This window comes from Corvus cornix, chromosome 2, assembly GCF_000738735.6.
Source record: "Corvus cornix cornix isolate S_Up_H32 chromosome 2, ASM73873v5, whole genome shotgun sequence".
Classification (NCBI taxonomy): domain Eukaryota; kingdom Metazoa; phylum Chordata; class Aves; order Passeriformes; family Corvidae; genus Corvus; species Corvus cornix.
Genome location: NC_046333.1, coordinates 82964187 through 82991693, shown reverse-complemented (window position 1 = coordinate 82991693; position 27507 = coordinate 82964187). Strand labels below are relative to the sequence as shown.

At 37.7% G+C, this 27507-nt stretch overlaps 1 protein-coding gene across 1 annotated transcript in view; it reads right to left on the bottom strand.

Moving 5' to 3' along the window:
* The window catches only part of ABCA13 (ATP binding cassette subfamily A member 13), a 179807-nt gene that overhangs the window by 76168 nt on the left and 76132 nt on the right, over nt 1-27507 (bottom strand). Inside the window, exons 32-36 of the mRNA XM_039549863.1 lie at nt 26506-26702; nt 25602-25759; nt 24974-25204; nt 20160-20250; nt 600-846 (exon numbers count right to left, since the gene is read on the bottom strand). Of these exons, the coding sequence (XP_039405797.1) occupies nt 600-846; nt 20160-20250; nt 24974-25204; nt 25602-25759; nt 26506-26702 (924 nt within the window). The remainder of the gene's footprint in view (nt 1-599; nt 847-20159; nt 20251-24973; nt 25205-25601; nt 25760-26505; nt 26703-27507) is intronic.

Here is a 27507-nt window from a genome sequence, read left to right as displayed (position 1 = left end):
CAGCATCTTGTTATGTTTATCTGTACATTTGCACAGTAGAGAAAGTGACCCATACATGTGATATTCACTCTATAAAAATTAATTCTATAGATATTGTACACTAAAAGTCAATGAATAAATAAATAAATAAATAAATAAATAATCTAGTTGGTTTGAAAGCTGAACATTTAGAAATTAAGTTGAGTAAGAAGGGCAGCAGGCTTTGTTAATACTGTGTAGCATTTTTAAACCGAAGAATTGTTTTGAGAAAATAACTTCAGTCCTAAGCAATTTTTTAAAATGAAGCATGCAAAGGATTGTTCAAATACACTTGTCCATTTACATATAAATGGTCATGGCTGGTATTGATTTGAGTTCAATCTTCTCCAAAGTCTTTGCTCTTTCCTCCAGAAAATCCTTCACACAAAGATTTTCTAATTTTATCTTTCCTTCATAATAATCTATAAAAGTGTACTAAACATCTGAGAAAAACCCCACATAACTATTCTCAAAAGTAACCTATCATTCTTTCTAGAATACAAACATTCTTTAAAATATGAGAACTCAAGGGTAAAGGTCCCAGAACACTGGATATTGATGATGATGGATGAGCCCTTTACCTAAAGAAGGATTCTGCATTGTCGTAAAGTCTTGGTGTCAGCTTGAGAGAAGGATAATTGATGGCCAGAGGCTTCACACTAAACAAGGCCATTGCCAGTGCAACAAAGAGGACGGGCAGCAGCACATTTGACAGGCTTCCTCTCCAGTCTCGCCTTATGTGGTGGAACCTTTTCATCAGAAGGGCCACAATCTGTGTGAGAACAAGGCGGGCTCCACGCACACTCAAGGCTCCCGCAAGTGAAATATCTAAGTGAGACAAAGAAACAACCTCTTGACAAACAAGGAAAATCAAATTGAAATTTCATGTGCTACATTGTCAAATGTAGAACATAACGGCCTCTTAGCTCTAATAAAACCAAACTACATAAAACAAGCACATTCTCCTGAATGGAATAGTATAGCCCCATACCACATCACTTCCAAGTAAAACTAATTAACTAATTAACTCTTCCTATGAGAAAAAACAGATATTCAGTTAACACACTGCTATAGCTTCCTGTGCACAGCTAATGGCTTACTGAATACCTATTTTCCCTAGGTATTCCCTATGGTCCTGCACTGGTACAATCATTCCTTGTGCCTTGCCACCTTTGTTCCTGGAAAATTTACTTTGACAAACATGTCGTGTATTAGAACTAAGGTCTTGATCTACCTTGGCTGGAATCAGTGGCAACTTTTCCACAGAAATTTCAATGGATCATCTTCAGAGCATCTAACAGAGCATCACAGTTGCTAGGCACATGGATTCTCATAAAATCATTCCCTTCATTTCCCTACTCATATGGGACTGATAAAATTTTCATATTTGTTAGTCAGTTCAGTTTTCAGAGCTCATGGGCTGTCCTTCAGATGCACATGGGAGTGTGTCCACAGCTCATTAACATCTCACCAATCAATCAGTTTGCTGATAGTCTCTCCCTTCATTTTATTTTATCATTCTCTGTCAGACACTTGTGAATCACACAAATCACTTTGCCTCCATTTAGCCCCTAATGCCTTCTAGGTATGTGCAGGTTCTTATCAAATTCTCTTGCCTGTGGCCCTGCCCAACTGAATGTCCTTCATCCTCTTTCCTTCCTCACAGCATAGCAGTGTCTGGCAGATTTACTACCACAGGTATTTGCACTGTAGCAAGACTGAATAGCCAGTTTATTATAGTGCTCAGTGTCATGCTATATTTTATGAACCCTTGTGATTTGCCACTTTTTACCTTCCTTCTGCATACTGAGATCACTCTAAGCAGCATTTCCATGTTCCATGTTTAAACAACTATGTGTATGGAAGTTCTCAAGTAACCTCAAATTAATTGTCCTTCTCTTAAAGCAGTTTTTTCCTGAGTTTAATCCCCAAACCTTTGCATTGTTCTATCAGAGTTTTATCCAAGAAGTGAGGCAAACAGGGAGAAAAATTAATCAGAAAATAAGCCAAACTTCTGACCATGGTCATTGAGCAAAAGAGCTCAAATTCTGCACTCATTTCTCCAAGTAAATACAGGTTAATCACCCTCAGTCCCTGGGAAGGTCACACATCAAATTCTCCAGAAGATAACACCCAGGATATGAAAACCAAGAAATGACTGGGAATAAACATGATATATTTGTACTCTGTCACCTAGAGCTCAGCATGAGTACAGGGCTGGTTTGGTGAATGAAGGATGAGCAGCATGTGCTGTTTATTCTGATTTAACAAAGCCTGTGATGTGGTCTCCCACAGTTGAATGGGGTGTGGAGGACCACAAGGATCACTGGCTGGACTGACAGACACCATTCTGCAGTCTGGGAGCAGGGATACCGGATCTAGCTGAGGAGCAACTGGTTAGTAGGGGTGCCCCTCGGGGGCAACGATGAGGAAAACACTGGCTAACAGTACTTTTTAACACAGATGTGTGTGCATACCTGCACCTGGAGGGGATCCACCCTGTTTGGAGTCATCTTAATGTCAGGCACTGTGGACAAGGAGAACCTGCTGGCAGCAGGAGCAGCTCTCTGGCAGCACCTAAGGATGCTAGTGGCATCAGGGAGCAAAATCCCTGCTCAGGGAAAGGACAAGCTGCAACAGGCACCAGCTGGTATCTGGGAAATTCTGATATCATATACCAGGAAAATAAATTTCACTGTGACGAAGACAACTGAAACTCAAGACCAGACTGGACATGGCACTAAGTAACCTGCTCTTGACCTGCTTGACCTGCATTTTCAATATTAGTATTATCTGATTTTAACAGACTATAATTAACTCTAATTAATTTGGGGGTTATTTTGGGGGAAGGGAAAGGGGGGAAATTCCGGTATTTATTCCGTTAAGTTCACAACCAAATGTTGGGGTTTTTTTCCTCAGAAAATCCCATAGAACAGAAATTCTTTCTTTAGGCAGTTCTAATCACAGCCATAGCTTGCTAATTTGACAGCTAACACAAATGGGATTTAAGGTTTTTAGTCTCTCTGGAGAGAAAAAGTAGTTTCAGAATTCAGATTCTGGCTCAGCATTCAAGTGCCCTGATCAAGAAGGATTACATTTTAGGTTTGGAATTTTTTATTCTGTAATTTGGAGTAGGAGGAGGAGACATTCTTGTTAAGAATTTTTTTAAAGAAAACTTCTTAGAAATGTATTAAGTTCTTCATATTATCATGGTAAGACTCTCAATAGTTGTTGCAATACAAAATTGAGACACTCAGAGGCAGAAAAATTTTCGGGGTACGAGTGGTTTTAGAATAAAACACATCCAGTAAGTGCTTCCAGCTCAGAATCCTTGAAATTGTAAAGTATGCTATCTCTCATTTATCAAAGTAGCAAAATGCCAGAACAGAAGCACAGAATTAGATATTTTTTGTAGTCCCAGACTTGTTTATAGATCATATGCATGAAATGTGAATGAAAGAGGCTTCAAAACATTTGACCCTTTGAATCTCTGAAAGGCAACCATGACATCTACTTTCTGGGGACAGAAAGGAAAATCAGACCTGCCATTCATTCCTTTTTCTTGACAAACAGAGCAGAGAGAAATTATAACAAATTAATTCAGATTGCCAAAGGAACGGAAACTGTCACCATGAATATAAATAATTGTCCATTTTGCCCAATATCCTGACTCTTACTCAATATTCATAACGCCAGTGAGCCAAGACATATCCCAAGAAGATGCAATAAACCATTATAGTGGAAGTATATGTTTGACTGTTTGACTCAGGCACTTCTTTTTTTAAAAGTGATTTATCTTCTTCAAAACCTCATATGTTTATTATTTAAAATTCTAACTTAAAAGGGTGCCAAATATCTTTCTGAAGTATCTTAAATTTCCATCTTTGTGACCTTGAATTCTGTCATTTCTTTGTGTTTCAGATACAAAACAAAATTCTTGTTTATCTGTTTTGAATTTATTCTATTTGATGATACTGGATGGGCTCTTAAATCTTGCTTTAGGAGACAGGTTATAGAAGTTTTCAACCCATCTTCTGCATAAATAATCTCAACCTTTCACTCTCCTCTTATAAAAATCTTTACAGTCCTAATCAACCTCGCCACTTGTCTCAAGTCCTCTTATATTAACACTGTATCAGTCTCAAGATATATTGTGTTCAATGCAGCTATCTATCAGATGTGGAAACACTACTGATTTATGCTACAGTATTATGCATTCTTGTACTGATCCACTTGTTTTCTTTATGCATCATACCACTTCATCTGACTGCAGCCACACTGTGAAAAGTAGCCTGCATTGGGTTTTCCATAATGGACTCAGTATGGCTTTCAAGATTCCCAAGGTATTAAATCACGCTTTCAACTAGAACCTACAGAATTAATTTTTGCTTCATAAAGCTTGTAAGTAATTGACCACCTACATCTGGTATGTATGTCAGGATGCATAAAAACAGCATACATTTGTGGGAAAACAGCTTCTGATTATCACTGAGAATCATAAAGGCTAGAAGACAAGACCAGCTGACCTCTCTGTTATGAAGTCAATTTTTATGCAGAAAGCTTATGAAAATATCCTCATTAATAATTTAGATCATAGAATTAAAAACCTGACCCAACTGTTAGAAGCTGTCTTGCTTGACTTACGATTGCCATTATCCACCAGAAGGGCAATTATACTCACAATTAACTTCCCAATTCATCCAGACTCTTCTTTGTATTATGGACAAGATTTTTGCTGGTTTCCAATACATATAGGTTAATATTAGGTACAGGGAAACAAAACAAGTCCTAGAAACAAAAATCTAGAAACAAAGATTTTCAAAATCCTTGCCTATAGACTACTCTGGAATTAGGAGCAGAAGAAATTATTGTAGAAGTCTCTGACTTGGTATTAGATGGTCCTTTTGTCCTGTGTTTTGCACTTCTAGAAAATGATGTAATTCTAATCTTTTTTCATGGTGCATAAGGAAAGAGTGGCTATGCAATGGATGTGTTCACAGCCAGGAGGATACCTGTTCAATTCTACTTCTGTCACTTTGGCATTTAGACAAGTCATTTAGAGGAGGTCCAGATTTTGGGAAGATAATCCTGGAACTGCAATACCCTGGCAAAACAGTTGAGCTAGCTCATATGAAACTGTTTGCATTCAGAGGCAGTACATATTTATTGGCTTATCAGAAGTTCTACGCCAACAAGTAGTTCTAAGCTGAGCAAGTGAACTGACATAATTCTGCGTTTCAGTACATGCCACACTGGCCCAGAGGCAGTACTAGCCCACCAATCTGTGCACAGCATTCCATTAGAAGATATAAAAATGTCTTTCCTCTTCTTGCACATTTTTATACTCATTATAAAAATTAGTATAATATTGATTTTGTTTCCAGGAGGATTTTGAAGACTGATTTTCATGTGGGGAATTTGGAGAAAAGGTGCTTTCATGATGTAAAGTATAAAGGGAATGCATCTGGTCTGTGTTTCAGACTGTAACTGATTCTTGCTTATATATAATAGGGTAATGAGCTCTCTCTATCCAGATCTGGCCAGATTTTGGGGGGAAATTTCACAAGAGAAGTTCCCTTGTGGCATTTTTAGATATAAATCCTCCTATTCCTCCCCTCAGAGTATTTTTAAGTTTAGGCATTTTGAACATTTCTTCTAAAAAATTGGTTTAAATTGTTTCCATCCTAAGAATTTCCTGTCTTACAGTTTCTCCCTTTCCACACATATTGATTTATCCAATTAAGTAACATTTTTGAAGGGAAAACCTGTGGGGTTTTAATTAAAACTTTAGTTTTATATTTTGATCCCCAGATCCCAAAATGGGATTCTTCATGGGCCTGAAGACCTTTCAAAGTAATAGAGATCTAGGTAACTGTAGAGTTCATCAGTAGAATTAACATGTTTTAAAGCCAAAGCATTGGTGTCTGTCGCTGCCCAACCTTCTAAAGAACTCCCTTCACAACTCAAATCTCCCATGCCCTTTTCCTCAAGCCAGACAATTGACTGATTAGAAGATTTCCTTCCTTTATCTAGGATATTATTCTTGTTCAAGATCTGACACGCTTAATATTTTGTTACACTGAAGACTACTGAAAGGATAGCATGAACAATACATCTGATTCCTATTGAAAAATCAAGAAAGAACCAGCATAACCAGAATAAAGTGCTGCATACTCTCACTGAAGAAATTCCAACACCCAAATCTCACAGTCCAAAACCCTGTCCCTAGAAAAACTACCAGCACACTCATAAAGGAGCCTCTTTAGGCTCTTAATTTTTTTTTATTTCCCAGAATAAGGGGTGTGAACAGAAGTTCATTTGTACACAAAAAGCTTAGGAAAAGAATGGGGCAAACTCCTATCAAACTCTCACTCTATATAGAAGAAATACATTTTACAGTCAGGGCTAAACAGAGTGTGTTACACAGCAATGTGTAAGGGGCTGAAGAACTGGTAGGATACCATTGCACATAAATCTTAGGAGAAACACTTTACAGCACCCTCACACTCACCAGGTTGGAGAGGAGATATATCTGACTTTCACCGGTTAAATGAAAGACAGATGTGTAAAGTAGGATTGTGCAGAAGAAAAAGTGTAAAATATCCGGATGTTAGAAAGCAAAAAGCCTTCATCCATAAAATATTTTTTTTTACTCTTTCTTGCTGTATTGTTATCAAAGCAGTGACAGAGGTTCATCCAAGCAAGAGCGCTTGATCCTGGACAGCACTCTTTGCATCCACAATTTTCATTTAGGCTTGTCGCAGGAGATGAACACATTGTACAGATAACATAAGGCACATAATTAAATGATAATGGGAAATACATGTGCAGAGAAGGACAACAAATCTAATGAAGGGCCTGGAGCACAAGTCTTATGTGAAGTGGCTGAGGGAGCTGGGGTTGTTTAGCCTGCAGAGAAGGAGGCTCGGGGTGACCTTATCACTCTCTACAACCACCTGAAAGGAGGCTGTGGCCAGGTGGGGATTGGTCTCTTCTCCCAGCCAACCAGTGACAGGACAAGAGGACATTGTCTTAAGCTGCAAGGAGGGAGTTTTAGGTAGGACATCAGGAGGAATTTCTTCACAGAAGGTGTGATGCAACATTGGACTGGACTGCCCAGGGAAGTATAGGAGTCACTGTCCCTGGAGGTATTTAAGGAAAGACTGGATGTGGTGCTCAGTGCCGTGGTCTAGTTGACATGGGGGTGTTAGGTCATAGGTTGGATTCGATGATCTCAGAGCTCTTTTCCTACCTAAATGATTCTGTGATTCTGATTCCGTAAATTTTTTAACAACTAAAATGAGCTCCAGTCTTTTTTATTATTTTTTTGGGAGAGGAGGAACTGTTAAAAACAAGGAATTTTCAGTTTATAGTTTCACATGAAATATGACTGATACGAACACTTCAAGCACTGCTCTAAAATACTCTCCTCCTCTTGGACCTTAACCCTACCTTCCATGGCATAGTTTTGGGATAGGTAATGAGCAGATCTGTAAATAATTAAAATCAGGACTAATTTTTGAGTACTGAATAACCCAACTGAAGAGAATACATTACAATAGTTCTCAAAATAACCTGAATAGAATACATTACCTAGATTCTCAAGAGCTCATTAAGGAGCTCATAATGCAGCAAATTACTATTCCTGTCCCCCAAACTCTCCAGCTTTTGTAGAGTTTACTACATGAACTTGATCAGAGTCCATATCTGAATCTACTTTTTCTACAGCCAACCAGCATCAGACTGTGCTGCTGCAAAGATCTACAAAAGAGTCAGAACAGATTTATGTGTGAAAAATAATCCAACTCAAGGTCTTTATTTTCTCTCCAGGCATAACATAGACTCATTTACATTATGAACATCATCCTTTAATTTCAAGAACTTGCATTTTAAAAGTTACCACATACTAAATGTATGAACAATAACAAAGCAATGAGCACCACTGAATGAAAGCAAAATATTTCTTAACAATTACGCAAAGTAGATTAAAACTAAAAATTAGATTCCGGTTCTCCTTTCCATGTTCACAGACAATCACAACTACTTATAGCCAACATTATAATTCTATTATATGAACTATGAATTTAGGTATCTGAAATGCCTATTCAATACAGAAAGAAGGCAAGCCAGCCTCTTCAATTAACATAACTGATACTGAAGTGCCTACAGAATTTCCTGACTGTTTTAACCTTCTATTTAATGCAAAAATACTCAGTCTCATGCCACTGCAAAAACCCATTAAGCTTTGTCATCACTCGTATCAAAATAACAGAAAATCTTCTAAAAGTAAAAATGCCAGACCATGCAACAGCACTGCATGTGTGGTAGTAGATAAAAACTTTAGAGCAGATGTGCATCACAACCAGTCTCTATTTTAAGAGTAAATTCGGGGAAGCAAGAAAGTCCAAATGGCATTTAGCAAGTAAATAAAATAGTTAGAAAGACAATGAACTGAGACCTCTGCTTTTAATTTATGGACCTGCTTTATACTCTTGCCTTCCCAAACCTATTTGTCTGTTTTATCTACTCATTGCACTCAGTCTTAAAACTAGACTGCAAGCTGTCAGAGGTGTTAAGGACCTTGATTTTTATTCTTACTATTAGTCTGTAGGGTGTTTGGAACAACAGGACATGACTTTAGATTGGGTTTCCAAGGCACCACAGTGCGTATATTGCACAATAATAGCTACTACAGCAGCCCAGGAAAAACAACACCCCTGTTGCTGCTCAAGTGTGAGATGATGTCAAAACACCCCTTGTTGTTTTTACTAGTATGGAAATGGGCAGGAGTGTAGCCACAGAAGAAACTTGACTTAATGTATATTTATTTTGGAACATAACACTTCCAGGTTATAACAGCACTGTCATTACTTTCAGTGAAGGGAATTAATTTTGTAGGGCAAAATACTCTATTTCCTTGCCTTCTGCAGCCATAAGAACACAAACAGTACATGAGCATCAAGAAATGGGAAACAATAGTGCTGCCTCCTTATCCATCACCCTACAGACTCCATGGAGAGCCAAATGCAGTTGCTACACTGACTGCCAAGCTAATCTGGTTAATGGCCACCTAAGCTAGTCTGGACCTGACGGAAGAGAAGGACACACTGCTGAATGCACTGTTCCCATAACTCATAAATAGAGGGTTTCAATTGTTTCTACATTTGTGATGCCTAAAACAATCTCTGTTTTTACATTTCCATTATTTTTTCTGCTTTGCCTTGATTTATATCTCTTCCCTTCATTCTAGTTGGGATTTTTGCCAGCTGACACCACACTGAAAAAGAAGTTTGCATTAAATAACAAGTAGGTTTTTTAGATCTGTGGAGTGAACTCCACTGAGGCTGGGGCAACTTCATCATTATGGGATGGGCATATTCTTTGAATACAAAAAAAAAAAACAAACAAAAAAAAAAAGAGAAGTATTCAGTCAGGTAGACAGACTATCATGCCTTGGAAAAGAAAATAAGTGCAGATTTGAAAACTCTAAGTCACTGATTCTGAGTTTCTGCATGGTTAACTTGCAACATTAACAACTATGCTAATTTCAATTTCCAGGAGATAATTTTCCAAATAGATATCCTTTTATTGCAGTACTATTGCCCCTGTAGTGATGCACCTGCAATGAATTGCCACATGGAGGAGAAGGCAAGTAAAGGAAGAGCTGAAAAACAAGCACGGAATGGTGGCTACGAAAAGGAAGCCTATTTACACCTTCTGTCTGTCATCTTTGAAGGTACAAAAGTCGAGAAGCACAGTCTGTCAGAATTGCAAAAAAAATCCTAATTCATTTCATATGTATCTATATAACTATGTCAGACTTGGCCAAGAGAAAGAATACATTTGTGCGTGCACAGGCAAGCAACCATCAGATACACCTTGTGCACTAGACATACCCTCCTACTACAATAAGCAGCACACTTGTTGAGGTTGGTTCCTTTTCTTTCTAGAATACTCAGGAAGTTGTTAGAATTCAACCCACTAAATTCAACCTATAGACTCAAGTTACAACATTTCAGCATTGAATCCAATGCAGACAACAGGGCTACAACCCACAGTGCTTTTGCTGTGTTTGGTGAAAAACTCGTGAAAGGGCAGGACAGCCACAAAATCTGAATGTTTGCTTTACCACTGCCCATAACATTGCATGTGAGACTTAATGCTAAATGCCTTAGCATTTCCAACTAGACAGATTAAATATAGCAAAGGAAGAAAGAACTATATATTCAAACCAGGTGTTCTCAAACACTTCCCACTGGTAACTTGCTTCCCAGAAAGGGAACTTTTAAATAGCAACTGTCCATTTTTGTACTGCAGATGACTTCTGTCATTCAGCTTCTCAGCTTGCAGTGAGTGGCCTTTGAAAACACTGTGTACAGCACTCTGGAACAAACCTCTTGGAATTGCTCAGAAAAAAATGAGACATCAAATGGAGAAAACAACTTCAGCAGGGCCCAGATTTCACCCTGACAGAAAAGGACATTCTGACCCACTTTAACTTTTAGAATTTGTGCAAGTATTACCTTAATACAAACAAAGTACTTAGTCTAAAATATTGCAGCTCCCATAATCAAGAATATTTTTAGACCCTATCTCTACTGGAGTTCTTCTATTAATAATACAACCATATCAAATTTTGTGCAGGGAAACAATTCCAAACTGAAAGTTCGGCAGGAGGCATGTTTTATTCAGACCTGAAGCTATAGCAAACAATTGAAAAATGTGTTTGATGAATAATCTCTTTCCTCAGGTATTCTGGTATCTGCCTGAGGAATAGTGGTATTAAACAGCATAATGGATCTTGATTAACAGAACCAAATGCTCCATTTTCTCTAATGTCTCAAATGAATATGTTAACATAAATAAACTGTGAAATTGACCAAGAGATCGATAGAAGCAGAAAAAAATTACATGGCTAAAAATTTCCACCTATACAAAAGTCCAACACCAGGTCTACCATCATGAAGTCCCACATATTTCAAATGAGGAATTGGCTAGCAACAGTGTAGTGTACAACTTGTATCAAGATGTCACCTTGTGACCTGTACAAGGTTATCGTATGAACAGTTGGCAAAAAATGGTACAGTCCTAAGTGCTCCACATACTGCTCTACATACTGAAGCTACTTCGCATGTTGCCCCTGTAACTCCTAAACCAGTTTTTAGTTAATTTTGAGAAAAAAAACCCAAAACATGTAGTACTGCAGAATGCTGCTAGTAGTGAGAAAACAGATGTGTGAATATTGCTAAAGTTTTTTGTTGGCTTTTGTTGCACAAAATGAATGTTTTAGCAACAGAGCAGAGACAACAATTTCACCAAAGGAGATACTTTTGAGAAGGCACTGGACAGGTGAAAATCTAGTTTCATGTGGAAGCATCAGCCTCAAAGAGAGCTTTACTGGCACAACTAAGATGTGTAGCACACCTTCTACATATGTATGGTATTTACTTAATAGATGAGGCAAGATGTTAAGGAGATTCCATGAAGCCCTTTTCCTAAGCAATGCTCTGTTAAGTAAGAAGGAAAAGTAAGCATCTTACTCTTGATAAGCATTTCTTAAAAAAATTGTTCATTTACATTACTTACATAATTTAAATTAAAGTGTCTGTATTTGCTGGTGCAACAGCATTAATAAAGCAAAACTGTTTTAAAATACTTGTGTGCATGTGTGGACATACACACACACTTTCTTCATCTGTAAAAATATATGTATACAAACATGAAAAGATCTATAAAACGTACTCTCCACTTGTGAGCTGAAGCAAGGCAAGAAACCATTGAAATTTACTTTTCATATAAAACCTAAAGACTATTAGCAACAAATATTTTCTGACACCTTATGTATGACTTTGTGTTAATGATCTAAGAGTGAAAATTTTCTCCAATAGATAGGCCCCATATTATGAGGGAGAGAAATAGTAGTTTATCTAGAACATGAGATATAAATGCTATCTTTGGAAAAATCCAATTCCTGAACAGCAAAAAAAAAGCATAATCCAAAAGAATTTAACTGTTTAAACTAGGAAGAAAGTATTACTTCCTATGTTGCATTCGTGTTACACCAGGCAACCCATCATTGCTGTGATGTGTGGCAATCCATTGTTGTTTAAATTTCAGTTGAGTTTTGGAGAACAGATTATCACATAAATCATATACTGAATACAGATTTTTGATGATGCTGCAAAAGTGAAAAAAAGTGGAATACCTGCAAAAAGTGCATGCAGGTCATTCTGAAAAGCAGCAAATGAACACAGGAATGCTGGCTGCCAGATCTAAGTTATCCTCTGAGGAAGAGTTCTAGTTCCCTTATATGGTTTTATTTCTTTCCTATTTTTTTTAATTACTTAGACATCATTACAACATGAAATGGAAGACAAGCAGTCCTCCAGAATGGAGAATTAGACTTCTGAATATTTCTTTAAAAGACATGATTTTAAAAATGCCATGAAAGATCATATAGGCTGTCAATACTTTTATCCAGTCTGTAGCTGTTGTAAGAGCCTCAACAAAATATAGGAACTAAAAGAAAACAACAGGACATCCAGGAGTGCAAAGGAAAGATTGGAGGTAGAGACACACACACAGAAGGGAGCACTAGCAAGGATGAGGGGCAAGAGTCGCTGTATGAGGAAATACGCTGTCAATAAGAAATCAAAGAAGGGCTTATAGGCAAGACATGAGAGCTACACAACTGAGATTATTTGATTACTTGCTTTTCAAGATATTAAGGGGGCTCACATTCTAACAATTACCTTTCGATAAATAAAGCTTTCCTAATGCACCTACAACTATCTGTATTCTTTATCCTACAGCTCAAAGAAATATCTGAACATAGTGGATGAGCTTCCAAAGAGTTTCCCTTCTAAAGCAAGCACTGTTAATAACTAACACACAAAACAATTCAGATTAGGACAAAGGCAAGGAAACAGGTTGTCAGAAAAAATCATGTTCGCAATATTATCATATTCTCATACATGCATATGAGGCAGTAAGACCTGAGAGATGTTAATATCAAATACAATTTTCTGTTTAGAAGGCTCTTTAGATATGTGGAAATTTAATATATAGTCATCATCATCAGAGATTGCATCAGTTCTGGTGACCCACAACTTAAATAAAGTCTCCCTGAGGATTCTGCTTCTTCTATCTTAGGCAGGATAGAAGAGGCATCATCTCTTCCATCATAAGATGGGGCTATGCAACAACTTTCCTCACTTGTTATCAGATTGTAGTCTGAAGATTACTATTTCCAGTTTCTAATTTACTGAAGTCTGAATCCATATCTGTAACACAATATACTGGTTCAAGCACACTTTCCACTCAAAATGAGACTCATATGTTTTAAGAACAAGAAAAATACCAAATTACAGGAAAGGAGCTACTAAGTCACTTTCATAAAGTGACTTTTATGAAACCAACTCAATTCCATCAAGAGCATACTTTCATGAGCAATTAGTTGGTTTTCAAAATACAAATTTCAAAACAATTTGTTGTTTTGTTCTCTGGTTCAGTACAACTTGCAGGAATCTGTAGTCTTTTTTTTCAAGTGAGCCCCCTTTTGGCAGGTGCTTTACTGACCATTTTCTTCTCTAGTGCTGAAGACAAAAAAAGGTCTCTGTGAGAAGGGCAGACAGGGTCAATTTCTTTCACATATCAGAAGCAAGGAGATGAATGTGAGGACAAGGAGGCTAGGAATATGGATGAGCTTCTTGGCACTGTAAGAATAGCATCCTTTACTAGAAAACAGCTGTATTTCTATTGTTTTTCAACAGCCCTCTAATGTCTGAGCCTACCCAAGAGAGAATCCAAGATGTTCATACTGTGGATGAAAAGTAGAAAAGAACCAGACAGCAATCACAAAGAAAACAACTTGTAGGGGATGAGAGAAGAAAGTAGTGGGTAAAAAAATATTAAACACCTGAGGAAGGAGGAAGAAACTGACAATTTGCTTTCAGAAGGATAGAAGGATTTACAGTTACACACGTACTGAGAAAGCAAATTCATATATAAACCTTAAACAACTCAAATGATCTTATTTTCAAAATCAGCTAACTTTTGTGACAATTGATAAGTAATATTATAAAGATGCTCCATTCTTATTCTGTCCTTCAGAGAATATTGAAAGGGTGAAGAAAGCAAGATTCAGGTTTAAGGGATAGAAAGCTAAATATTTAAAGAGGCAAAATTAAGTTTTCAACACCTGCAAGAATCATGAGATTTCCTGCAAGAAACTAATTAAAACAACAGTAAAAAAAGCTAAAGGAAAATACAATGTATCCAAGATTTTTAGACCAGCTATTTTGACAGTTCTTTTTCAGGGTTTCATGCTGAATTTAAGTGGTAGTGTTATCTATACTGTTAGACTGCCAGAGACTGAAACTTAGGCTTTATCTTCTATCAGTAGATAGCAAAAATTTGAAAATTTTAATACCAGTGTTCATGTCAGCAGCCACTTCTAAACAGAGACACTGATGCTTTGTGTCCACAATATTCTTCTCATAAATCAAGTTACATTTTGTGAGGTGGAGTATTGAATTAATTCCTAGGTCCTTTTATGCAAATTTTACAGGGAAAAGTATTACAGCTGGTGGGGTCAGTAGCTCTGTCCGAGGAAGAGGTGACCGGTCTGGGGAGATGGTCCCAAAAGGAATCGCCTTCCCGAGGCCCCGTGTCTTCCCTCAGCTGCTGGCAGGAGGGCCCTTGCAGAGGCTGTCAGCTCTTTAGGGATTGTCAGCTCGTGATTCCAGCTCAGCTCTGCAGGGCAGCCTCCAGGCCAAGCCAGACCACAGAGAGAGATGAGAGGCTCGTGTGGCTGGTTCCGCACAGAGGTAGCTTTATTGTGGGTCTGTACTCCGATGAAGGGGAAAGCCAGAGACGAGAGCTCTCCCTGTCCCACAGGGGCAGAGGGCTTAGCTTTCATAGGGATACAGGGGATGGGTGAAGGCCAATGGGTTACAAAGGATCTGCATAGGGTCTCCTAAAGGATTGTGGGTCTGTCTTTTCTCACCCTGACTAAAGAAGTGGTTGCCTTTCCAGGGAGTCCTGCTGGGCGATTGCAAAATCTCAGCAGAGATCCCTCCAGGCCAGGGGCTGGGCATACCCCACAGAAAAGAAGTGAGCACCATTTAAAAACTGATGTTAAAACATAATTCAAGGATATTATAAAAAAATCTCTGTCAACCCATTTTTTGTAGTTCCTGTGAATTCAATTTGTCATAGCGGATTAAAGGATACTGTTTAAGAATAGAAGAAACCATTTGACCACCTACCAAAAGACATCAAATTCCACTCTGCTGCTCACGTGCAGAAATCAATAACACCCTTTACTACAGCATATTTTCTGCAAAGACCATGCCTTATGTCAAATGCACCAGGAGAAGCAACACACTTCCCTGGGTAGAATAACTCCAACAGCTAATTAACTTTTAGGAGAAGTGCCTGTCTTTAGATTACAGCTATTTGTTTACTTTTTTCTTCCTTTATTTCATTTATCCCTTCTGCCCAAATAAAAGGTAGAATTATAACTTAACAGACAATAGTCTCCATGCATTAAAAAAAAAAAAAAGGATTTTTAAGCAAATTACTTCTCTACCTTATTTTTTGATAAACTACGTTAAAGGAGCTCTGATGGTGCCTTTATAAGGACTTCACTGCCAACCTCCAATATTAATTCTTCTCTGCTCACTTTCTGAATTCTCAATTTCTCCCTAAAGTCATTCAAACTTAAAAATGTGGACACAAAAGTTGTACTAGTATTATAGCATCAGTCTCATCAATTTTGAATGGATAGACAAAATGACCTCTTCACATCATTTTGTACATTAAGCTTAAATATAAATCACCTTAGCTGTCTTAAAATGCTTTTCCACCAGGATTAGCAGATAACTCAGAGTCAGTGTTTTCCAGGATATTACTCCCCATTATTCAGACATGCCTAGGATGCGGCTTCATTAAAATACCCGTTATTTAGAATGGATTCAGCTTTTCAAGTCATCTAACTCAGTCCTTAGCACTGGTCTTACTCATCACCTTTCAGCAGTTGTCTTTTATTTTATCAGCAAGGTTATGTTTACTATGTTTACTTCAGCATCACTCATGAAGATAATTAAAAGGCAGAGTTGAAATCCAACTGAAATTCACAAAAGCTCTTCAGTTTGATGTTTCACTAATAATGACTGCTTTTTTTTCAGCTACAATTTCTTAGTTAAATTAGCTTTTAGATGTGCTTTATGAGTACCGTATATTGTTGATCAAGCCAATCCTAACAGGAGCAATGTAACATTTGGCCCAATATGGTTCAAAATGTCCAACACCAGCTGCTTCAGAGACAGGGTTAAGCAATGTTAAAAATTAGTTATGCATCAACCTGCTTCCACACCCACACTTTCAGAGGCTAACTTATCCAAGAAGTTCAAGGCATTTAAGATTTAAAAGCACTCCTGTTACTATAGCTATTCATATTACATATCCACTAATAACTATTCTTTGGCTTTTTTAAACATATTACAACACTCTTAGTCTCTCTTTGTAGCATTATATGGCAAGAAATTTCAAATGTTATATATTACTGTGTGCAAAAATATAATGAATCCATTTTGAATTTTCAGCAGTTCAGTTTCATTATACCTCAGGGGTTCCAGCTGTATTTTACTGCCAGAAGGGACTAGATCCAAGTTAGTATTTCCCAGAAATTTCTAAGACAATAAATGCTACAAAATGAATTAATTTGGCTCCTCAGCAAAACATCTGAGTATCTTAACTCAACAATATTGTTTCCTGAATGAGCCAATGAGACCGCTCACTAGCCTATTACCTGCTTTTGCATATGTTCAGATTCTTTTTGTCATTTATCCATGGTTAGCTACTCACCCCTTGGACTTGCTCTGAGCTTTCCTCATTATTTCTGTACATATACTGCCGGCTGTGGATTATGATAATTTTATTGGCCTCCGTAGAGTTGGTTTCTCCATTTTCTCTATGCTATTTGGCTTCAATGATCTTGTCAAACAGTCATTGCAAGCTCAGTCTAACCATTTTTCTGCATGCTCTGTATACATCTACAAAACAATAACCATCTATTGTGTGTTCCAACCATTTAGAAATTAATTATGCATGACCATATTATAATAAATGCATGTATTATGTCTGCACACACAGTCATCTCTGACTTAAAAACAAAATTTTAACTGCTGTCACAAAAAGGTGAGTTTTACTCTAAGGTTTTTTCATTAGAAAAAAACTAAAAATTTTGAGAAAACCTTCCACAAAGAAACAAACTACTAGCTATTACAATGTGCTTTGCATCTTTAAAAATACCAATATTAAAAAGTGTTACAATTAATTTAATTAATGGACTGCTACTTACCTCTAACATTTGCATTTAAAAATGTTCAAATTATTCTGAGTTTATTTTACATTATTTTCGTTGTTGACCTTAAGCAGCAGCCAAGCACCAAACAGCTGCTCACCCATACTCCCCCTCCTCCAGCAGGATGGGGAAGAGAATAGGAAAAGAGAAAGTGAGAAAAATTGTGGGTCAGGAAAAAGGCAGTTTAAGCAGTAAAGGAAAAAGAAATAAAATAAACCCAAAACAAACAAAAAAACCAACCATCTAAAAAACAAAAAAAATCCAACCCAGGTAATGCAAAGGCAATCTCTCACGACCTCCCATGAGCAGACATGCTCAGCCACTGGTAGCAACAGCTACCTCCTCAAAAAAATTCCTCCCCTCAGGTTTTTGTTGCCAAGAATGGCACTGTGTGACATTGAATAACTCTCTGGTCAGTTTAGTTCTTCTGTCCAGCTCATGTCCCCTCACACCCTCTTTCTCATCCTCAGCTTATTCACAGCAGGGAAACGGGAAAAGAGAGAGCCTTGGCACCACCATTACTGCTCAGTGAAAGCCGAAACACTGGTGTGTTATCAACACTGTTTCAGTCACAGATCCAAAGCACAGCACGATAGAGGCTGCTATGAAGAAATTTAAGTCCATTCAAATCAGACACAGTATACTAAAACACCATAAAACATAACCAGGAAATATCAAATCTCTGACTTCAATGAGATACAGTCATATTTTGCTGAAACAATTTCTCTTGCCTGTTTTTGGCATTTGTCATCAGCCTAAACCGTGTACAGATTTTCTGCAGTTTCATTTAAGAACTGACATACACACCTCTCCGCTAGGCCTCCTAGTCTGGGACACATGAGACAACATTTTGGTTTCTGCACAATCCTGACACCTCAAGAGCTCAGCAGCAGTAAAGGATAGCCAACACCCCTGCTTGAGCTCAGATCTGTGCTTTGTCAAAGCATCTCTCTAGTCCAAATTCTTTTACAAATCAAATAGCAGCATCCTGTGATCTCCTCAATAATCCCAGCTGCTTGGTCTAGGGGGTTTTGAAAATTCATTTGACTACTTTGACAACAGAAAGTTTGACTGCCTTGGAATCTGCTGTCAAAGACAAAGTTATACAGGTCAAGCTATTGCCCATGGAGTATTCTGGTTAAGTTTGACAATGATGGATACTTTTCATGACCATTTCCCTGATCCCTTATGCCTACACTTCACAACTGTCCTTAATGATGAATGACAGTCATCTGCAATGAATGACAATTTTTCAGTACTCTCATCCACAAAGAAATGGCATTATCATCACATTTGCTTGCTATAATTTATCAGGCTGAAAAAATACAGTCTCTGATTACTCAATTCTTTATTAATCTAATAACTTGAACAAATACTACTTTATACATTTTGAGATGCAGATGGGAAAGTATATCAGGCTCATAGGTAAAATATATTGTCTTCATTTACTTTGGGAACTGTAAATCTTACTCTTTAATGAAAATGCAACATGGACAAGACAGATTGTTTTGATTTGAAACTAGTTCAGATGTCCTAGTTGAGTCTTGAAGAAATAAACTGGCTTATAAAATAAGGGATATTCAAAACTGTGTTTTGAATAGAAGTCTCATTCTCACCACTGACAGAAGTGGCAATTTTATTTGCTTAGTGAGGTTGTTTTAGTTTTATACAGTTATGTCTCCACTGATTCAACAGGGACTGGAATAGCCCAGAAAACAGACCTGGAAAAAGTCATCCATTCAACCTTGCACTTTGTGAGAAAAGGTCTCACCTTAGGCCACAATTATTGGCAATGATTACTTATCACTGGCAGAGACAATTGAATTTATCTTAACAAATAATGAAAGCTTGGTTGAAAATTGTTATTTATGTTACTGTAACATTAAGGTCCACAGATCAGGACTTCCCTGTGCCTGTACTTTATAGAAATAAAATGAAAAGTACTGCACATAGAACAAAATGTTTGACATCTGACCAAAGAAAACTATAATCTAGATGTCAATCTTCAAGTAGAAAGAAACATGATAAGTATAGAAGCATGAAAATCCCAGAAACAATGAGAAAATATTAATCAGCTTGATGGGCAGTGACATTAGAGAACCTGAGTCTTGGATTTTGTAATGGCATCACGTTATGATCATTAGTGATGATTATTGATTCTTCTTATAAAAAGAATGTTTAAAAGAGAACAAACTTCCTGAGTTTTCAGAAATGTTCACAAGGACCTCCTCCCAGGCTTGCAGGGCAGAAAAAGAGGAAGTATAAAGGGTTTTTCTTTAAAAAAAACATGTAAGGGAACCTAAAATAACATGCTGCTTAAGAAGACAAAAGATCTCCTATTACAAGGGGAGCCAGATTTTTTTTCTTTTGAATTGCACATGGATGAACATGAGTGTTTCTTTCTAACAGCTTATAGATTTTATATCTGTGTATATCTCAGCAATATTTATCCATTTTCAGTATGAGACAAAGAGGATAATTAGTTTCCAGGGACTGGCACGAAGCAGTAAGTTAATGCCGGTGCAGTGAGACAATGCTCGTGTGCATGTGTACACAGAGGAGTGACTGTGAAATGATAGCGGTAAATCACAGCAGACATATAAAAAACTACTATCCAAGGCAGACACAAAAAAGGAATTAGCAGATGGTAGCAGGCAGTATTCTCCATTTGCTTGTGCATTCCTCAACTTTGGGAACTTCGTGCATGCTTAAATTTGCATTTTTGATCCTTAAAAATTTAGTTGCTTCAGAAGACACATAATTTTTTACTTACAGACTGATTCAGCACCATTTGTATGGTCCAGGTGTGCTGCCTGTGGAACATTGGGCATTTTCTCAGAGTCCTGCAGCAGCTTCAGAAATACCTTTGATGAAAGTAGAAAAAAGTAATTTAGAATCCCTTTTCTAAAACTATTATATACACGCACACACATATATCTATCCTAAACCATCCAGACTGTCAGAAATTACTACTGACTGCTGTAACCACCTTGCTGGAATATGACCATAAAATTAGTCAAGCTCTCCAGTAAAATCCTGGGGATAAGAGAAATTAAATAAATGCCAATAGATACAAAAGCACCTATGCAAAACATTGCTGACCCATGAACACTACTATCTGCGAAGACTTTTCAGTAGATTGTCAGCCCTTGATTGACTTTTTATGCTCCTAAGCTGTGGTATGTTCTGGAACTCAGTTACTGCAGTTTTTACCAAGGAAACAGTGACAGCTTCAACTCCCTTCTGATGCCCCAGCTAGAAATCTATGGCCACAACTGGAACTCTTACCAACAAGCAAATTTTGCTTTGTCTTGATGAAAGTTTTCTTTTGCTCCTTCCTCTCTGTTTGGGTTGAGCTGCAAGACAGATTATACCCACAGTGCAACTTTCAGAAATCATTAAGAAACCATTTATTTCTCCCCACAAAAGAACCTGATATCAGCTATAACAAAAAATTCGTTGTTTCCAAGGAACTCATACAATAGACAATAAAAACCAGTCAATGTGAAGTGCTTTATAGCTCTTGAAAGATATTTCTTGACTTGCTAGGGTCTGGCTGTTACGAAAACCATATTTTGCTTTGTCGATATAATTGCCATTTAACAGCGGTTATTGATTGCATTTGTTACCTGCCAGCTTTCAGGGAACAATTTTGGTCATTAACAACTGCAAGGCCAGAAATTTCTGGCCTAATATTTCTATATTAGACCCTGGGGGTGAATCCTGACAGTCTAAGCCACATTATAATTTGTTTTCTTGGACCTGCTTGCTGATGGCACTGAACACCAATCCTGTCAAGCAAACCAAACTAAAGTGTAACAAATGAATCATAAAATCACTGAATGTCCTGGGTTGGAAGGGACCTTTAAGATCATCTAGTTTCAACCCCTCTGCCGTGGATGAGGACATCTTCCACTAGACCAGATTCCTCGGAGCTCCATACAGCCTAGTCTTGAACACTTCCAGGGATGGGACATCCACAGCTTCTCTGGACAACCTCATCCAGTGCCTCACTACCCTCACAGAAAAGAATTTCTTCCTAATATCTAATTTAAACCTACTGCCCGTTGTCCTGTCACTTCATGCGCTTGTAAAAAGTCCCTTTCTATCTGTCTTGTAGGCTCCCTTCAGGTACTCGAAGGCCACAATTAAGTCTCCTCAAAGCCTTCTCATCTTCTGGCTGAACAATCCTAATTCTCTCAGCCTTTCCTCACAGGAGAGGTTCTCCATCCCTCTATTCTCCTTGGTGGCCTCCTGTGGACTCACTCCAACAGTATCCTGTCCTTCCTGTGCTGGGGCCCCCAGAGCTGGCTGCAGCACTGCAGGTGGGGTCTCACCAGAGCAGAGCAGAGGGGCAGAATCCCCTCCCTCGCCCTGCTGCCCACGCTGCTTTGGATGCAGCCCAGCACACGTTTGGCTTTCTGGGCTGTGAGTGCACAGTGCTGGGTCATGTCCAGCCTCTCCTCCACCAGCAACCCCAAGTCTTTCTGGGCAGGGCTGCTCTGATTTGTTCATCCCCCAGCCTATGTTGGTACTGGGGGCTGCCCAGATCCAGGTGCGGCACCTTGAACTTGGTCTTGTTAAACCTCATGGGATTCCCATGGGCCCAATTCTTGGTCTGTCTAGGTCCCTCCAGATGGCATCCTGTCCTTCAGGTGTGTCAACCACTTGGTGAAACCACAAAGTAACCACAACTCTGTGGCTAGAAAAAAGGCTACATTTCAAAATGTTGCCTGCATATGTTTACTTCAGTGTCGAAATAGCTGCAGACACATATCTTCTTCTTTAATCTCATTATGTCACTGTAGAGAGGATGTAGTTATACCTTAAAAAAAAAAGAAACAAACCCACCAAACGCTTTTCTAGTAGACATACTGTCTACTGTATCTTCATTGACACTTATTCTGATACAGCCATAAAGGCAGAAGGTCACTGCGTTGCCCCTCATGGGCAAGTCCTCTCCATGGTATCCAGTTTTCAAACTTCTTGTTAAGAATGGGAATCATTAGGGGCTACATTGCAATGAAAATATGATAATTTACCTAATGTTGCACCAGATATTGTGGACAGAAGTACTATCAGCCTAACAATGTTATTAAGAGTGAGTACCCTCCAAAACACACAGGTGTGAAAAGTCAGGATTAGGCACCATGACAAAGAGACAGTATGTTCTCGCTATATCTAAAAGAAGGTTTGTTCTAGACCTCAGCAGAGCATCCTTTCCCACATGCCTTAGTAATTCCAGCTTGCTCAGTTAGTCAGAGCGTGGTGCTCTGTCACAACCCAAGGTTGTGGATTCAATCCCTGTGTGGGCCATTCAGTTAAGACCTGGGCTTGACCCTTGTGTGTCCCTTCTGTTTAATTTCTGTTTTGACTAGCAAGTCTCTGTCTGACCAAGGATTTGTCCAGATGGCTGTTGAGAAGGACTGTGCACCTGGTGCTTCTTTCAAACCACCAAGCTCTCAATAGGTATAGGAAGTGCTTTTTGTCCTTGTGGAAACAGGTCTGGCCAAATGACAATACTGCAGTGAAATAGATTGATGTGATTGTGCCATTACTAGAAGTTGTTAGAGCATCCTGCATCTCACTAGAAAGTGCGTATCATTTCAAGGCAGTATATGGCTTTCCCTGAAAAGTTTTGAGGCAAACTCTCAGGTCATTTCAAGAAAGAGACTTTAGAAATAGTACTCAATTAACAAATTTTGACACACCTTATTTTGAAAAGATGCTACAATCGTTTTGTTCTGTCCTCAAAGAAAAGCAAGAAAGCAATAAGCTTTGAAATCACCAGAGCTGCCAGAAAGTACAACAGCATCCTCCAGAGAACTCTTAGAATATGCTTGATTTAATTAATTACCCTTCTATTCTCCTTTTGGTTCTACTAACACTTTGGATTACAAGTATTATAAAATACACAAATACAAATGGTTAAAAAAGATATCTAAAGCCGAAATTTGAGCAAACATAATATTAGTGAGATTTAAAGATGTCAGAAACTGATTTGTTAGAACTTCAAGATTCCTTTGAAATATGAATGGAAGTGCATTTTCCCTCAGTGAATATGATTTTTAGAGAGTGTGAGTGTCCCTCAGACTGAAAAAGAATAATGGTGAGTGTATAAGAGAACAAAAAAGAAAGGATAAAATAAAATTTATAACACGTTTCTTCCTTTAAAGTCAGGGTTGTTTGTTTCCAGATTGAATTGCTTGAATAGATTAAACAATGATATTTTCTGCTATCCTTTTAGTTCCCAAGGCAAAGAGGCTTTTGATAAGCTAATAGGGAATTGAGGTTGTAATGGCAGCTAACAATGAGATGCAGAGATGACAGAAATCAACCCAAATTAATGCATTAAGTCTTCAAGCTGAAGAATGATACATTAATATATAATACCACATTTAAAGATGTTTTTAAACCTGCCCTTCACAAAACAGCTAAAAGCAAGCTCTCAAATGAGTGCTAGATTCAGCACACTGAGGAATCTTCCTCATATCCATGACAACTTCACATTTACTTTATACATATCAGTTCTGGAAAATCCATGGGGATGTAAACCAAAATCACTCTCAATATATGCATTACCTCCAAATCTAAATGTTTGGCAGTGAACAATATTATTCCTTATAGCATGTTAATCACCTTATATAAGAAAATAAAAACTTTTCAATAAATTTTTTACTTGCCTCATAGAATTGTATCACAGGAATATAATTTACTTCATAACATTATATGAAATGTTTATTAAACATGTAAACTATGTAAAATGACATTAGTCTCCTCCCATCACTTGAAGAAGTGAAAAAAATTACTTCTAAAGGATCTATAGTACAGTACTTGCATAGTGGTGGTTTAGGGGATCTTGTTATTTAGCTGTTATTTATGGGGTAAAAAGAGTCCAAGGGAAATAATCTCTTGTTGGCATGGCTATTTACACAGAGCTAAATTCAGAATGATGAAGATGCATAAGAGAGTCTCTTCCTCTGATCCATTTCGTATAAACACACACATACATGTATATTTATGTATGTGTGTATATATGTTCATGTATACATATATCAAAGTCTCACAGTGTACACAGAAAATATTCTTTAGGTATTCCACCACACAGTTTGGCTAAGTCCTAAGCTTTAGAACTTGTAAATTGCAAAGTATTCTTAGCAATTTTTCTGTCCAAAGAGCCATCGGAACTGAACCACCACACTTGAATGTTCAAAGCTTGTTCTGATGCTATGGGTTTAGGATAACACTGCTTCTCATTAAGTCAATGACACATTACATTTTCCTTAACTTAATGCCGAAACAAACATTTAAGAGTTAAACAGTTCATCAGTCTTCACATTAGATATAACAAATATGTCATAGTAGAGTGGGTGCTGAAATTAACAGCAGAGCAAAACTATAAAGTGTAGATTTCACCTCATTTGGGAGGGTTTTTTTGTTTATTTGCTTTTTTTTTTTTTTTTTTTTTAGAAAACATGCTTCTCACAAGAAATTTTGCAATATAAAAGATACAATCAAGATTATCTGGAAGCTATTACTGGATTCTCTAAGCAAGAAAATGTCATTACAAAGAAAAACTACAAGTACCTCTTCCAAAGTTGTGTCAGAAATGCCATAGCCAGTCACATGTAGATGCTGAAGGCTTTGATCTAAAGCTTGAAAAAGACCTTTAAAAGAGGTCTTATCTGCCCTTTCTGGAATCACATAGGTCAGTTCAGTCCCACTGTTCTCTTTCAAGAAGGCTTCTGGAACATGGGTCTGTACCAGCGATGTGACCTGAACAATGTGCTTAGGGTCCTGGATTTCAAACACAGAGGGCTATGAAGAAAGAAAGATAATCATGCACAAAAAATTAAATATTACCAGAAGTATTGGTCTTAATAGAAGAATTCATGCAGGAAGATTTCCACTGTTGAACCTGCATCACAAATGGGATACAGAGACTACCTCCCAGGAATAAAGGACAGTGAAACAAGCCCCTTTTCAGCTAAATACTGATATTCACCATTTTCAAAGATGCCACTGTGTTTTTCTAAATAACAATAATAATACCACCCGCCCAAAACAACGAAGAAAGCTGATAGAACCATGTTTTGTAGGTTATCTATATATATAGAATATATTCTATATCACATATTACTTCCTGGCATGGACATGCACCTCCCTTAAAATATACTTGGCAAGCACTCTTCAGTACAGTACATTTTTAATATACCTTTTTTATGAGTGTTAGACTGTGTCCCTGGCCATATGTCTCCCTCAGATAAGAGGGAGAACCACAGCACCTCAGCTGGCCACGTTGCAGGATGGCAATGCGATCACTGAGCACCTCGGCCTCATCAAGATGGTGAGTGGTAAAGATCAGTGTGCAACCTGCATGGCAAAGATTGGTGCATGTCGACAAAATTTGGTTTCTAGAGAACCACCTCACAAGGCTCCTTTAGCCTTAAGGAAACATGTTTTCAGGACTCTTCAAAATCTTAAATACAGGACACAAACAAAATCTGCATTCAGAATCACAATTTGAGTTATATTCATGTCTAAACTTACTTTGCCCTGTTTTATACACAGCAAGAAGTATTAAGGCTTTAGAACCTCCAGCTGTTTTAAAAGCTTAAGAAAATCCTTAAAACAACAAAACAGCAGTGTCTCTTTCAATGGATCATTCAAAGTGAGTTATTATAGCTAGTTGAGTGCTCACTAGCTGAAGAGTTTGCTTCCCGCAATCAATTTTAGAATTAGTGTAGCAGACTGACTGATGAGTATATTTTCATTAGAAGTATATAACCATCTATATACAAGTATATGTAAAATGGGAAATGGAAACCAGAAAGTAATTTTGAGAAGCTGAAAAGAGGGAAGAAACTTCAGGACAGGACTTAGAACTAAGCTCAATCCTTTTTTAGATTGGGCATCTTTCTGTACAATAGCAGATAATTCTTGTAATGCCATTTGACTTGTCTTTAAGTTACCAAACTCAACTTAATATTACCTCAGAAATTAATGTATTTAGGTTCTGATAATATTTTGACTGCACTTTGACTATCCAATTTAAATTTATTGAAGAAAAAAATCCAGAAAGGAAAATAAGAAAAAAATTATGCATATAAACTTTGTACCAGCTTTGTACTTCAGAAGAACATCCCAGATACTACGACGAGAGCATGGATCTACTCCACTGGTGGGCTCATCCAGAACAACTGTCTTTGAGTTTCCAATAAAGGAGATGGCAATTGACAGCCTCCTTTTCATTCCCCCAGAAAGGGCTCCAACAGGTTTGTACTGATGTTGGGATAAATCCACATCTTCCAGAGCTCTGAAACAGGAGTACAGAAACTGGACCAATTTTGAAAATGTTTTTCTAGTCACATCCTGTCCACTCAAAGAAGAACTACTGAAAAGTCACTGCAAATGGAAAGTAATAAAATCACTTCCTCTGACTGATTATATACTTTGGTGTCAAAAACAAATAGCAAAATAAACATGTCTTTACCTACAAGGCATAAATGCTCATCATCACCTGATGCACAGATTCTGAATAAGTATTGTACAGAAAAATTTTTAATTAAAGCTAATAACATAAATACTAGTTTTTCCAACAACTTCAGCAAACTCCAGATTATAGCCCCTTTAAATACTGTTGGCTTCATAACTCAAACAGTGCTTCAGGTTTTGCAAACTACTTAAAGAACACAAGAGATGCCTGAGATTTTCAAAAATGTGTAGTCATTTGTAGTACATAAGGTAACACCACTCCATTTTTTTCTTTTAGAAGACATATGTTTGTGAAATAAAGTGATTAGTGATCCCTGGGTAGAATAATACTATCTAATCAAATCTAATCTACTTCCTGTGTTAAGGATGGGGAGATACCTTACAGATGTTTCCAACTCAGCCCTTGCTCTCTGATGATGATCTTGCATCTGAGCATGGTATGGAAACATGACTAATAAAGGTCTTAACCTTTAGTTTATTTTACATCAACTGAGCATCCATTCAGTGACCTATGAGCTTTCAGCTGCTATCAGCCTGTCAAGCAAGACATGGAAGGCTCAACAGTCCTAAGCTAAACTCCTGAATTGTTTCAGTGAATATGCAGTCTGTACAGCACGCCAATTACC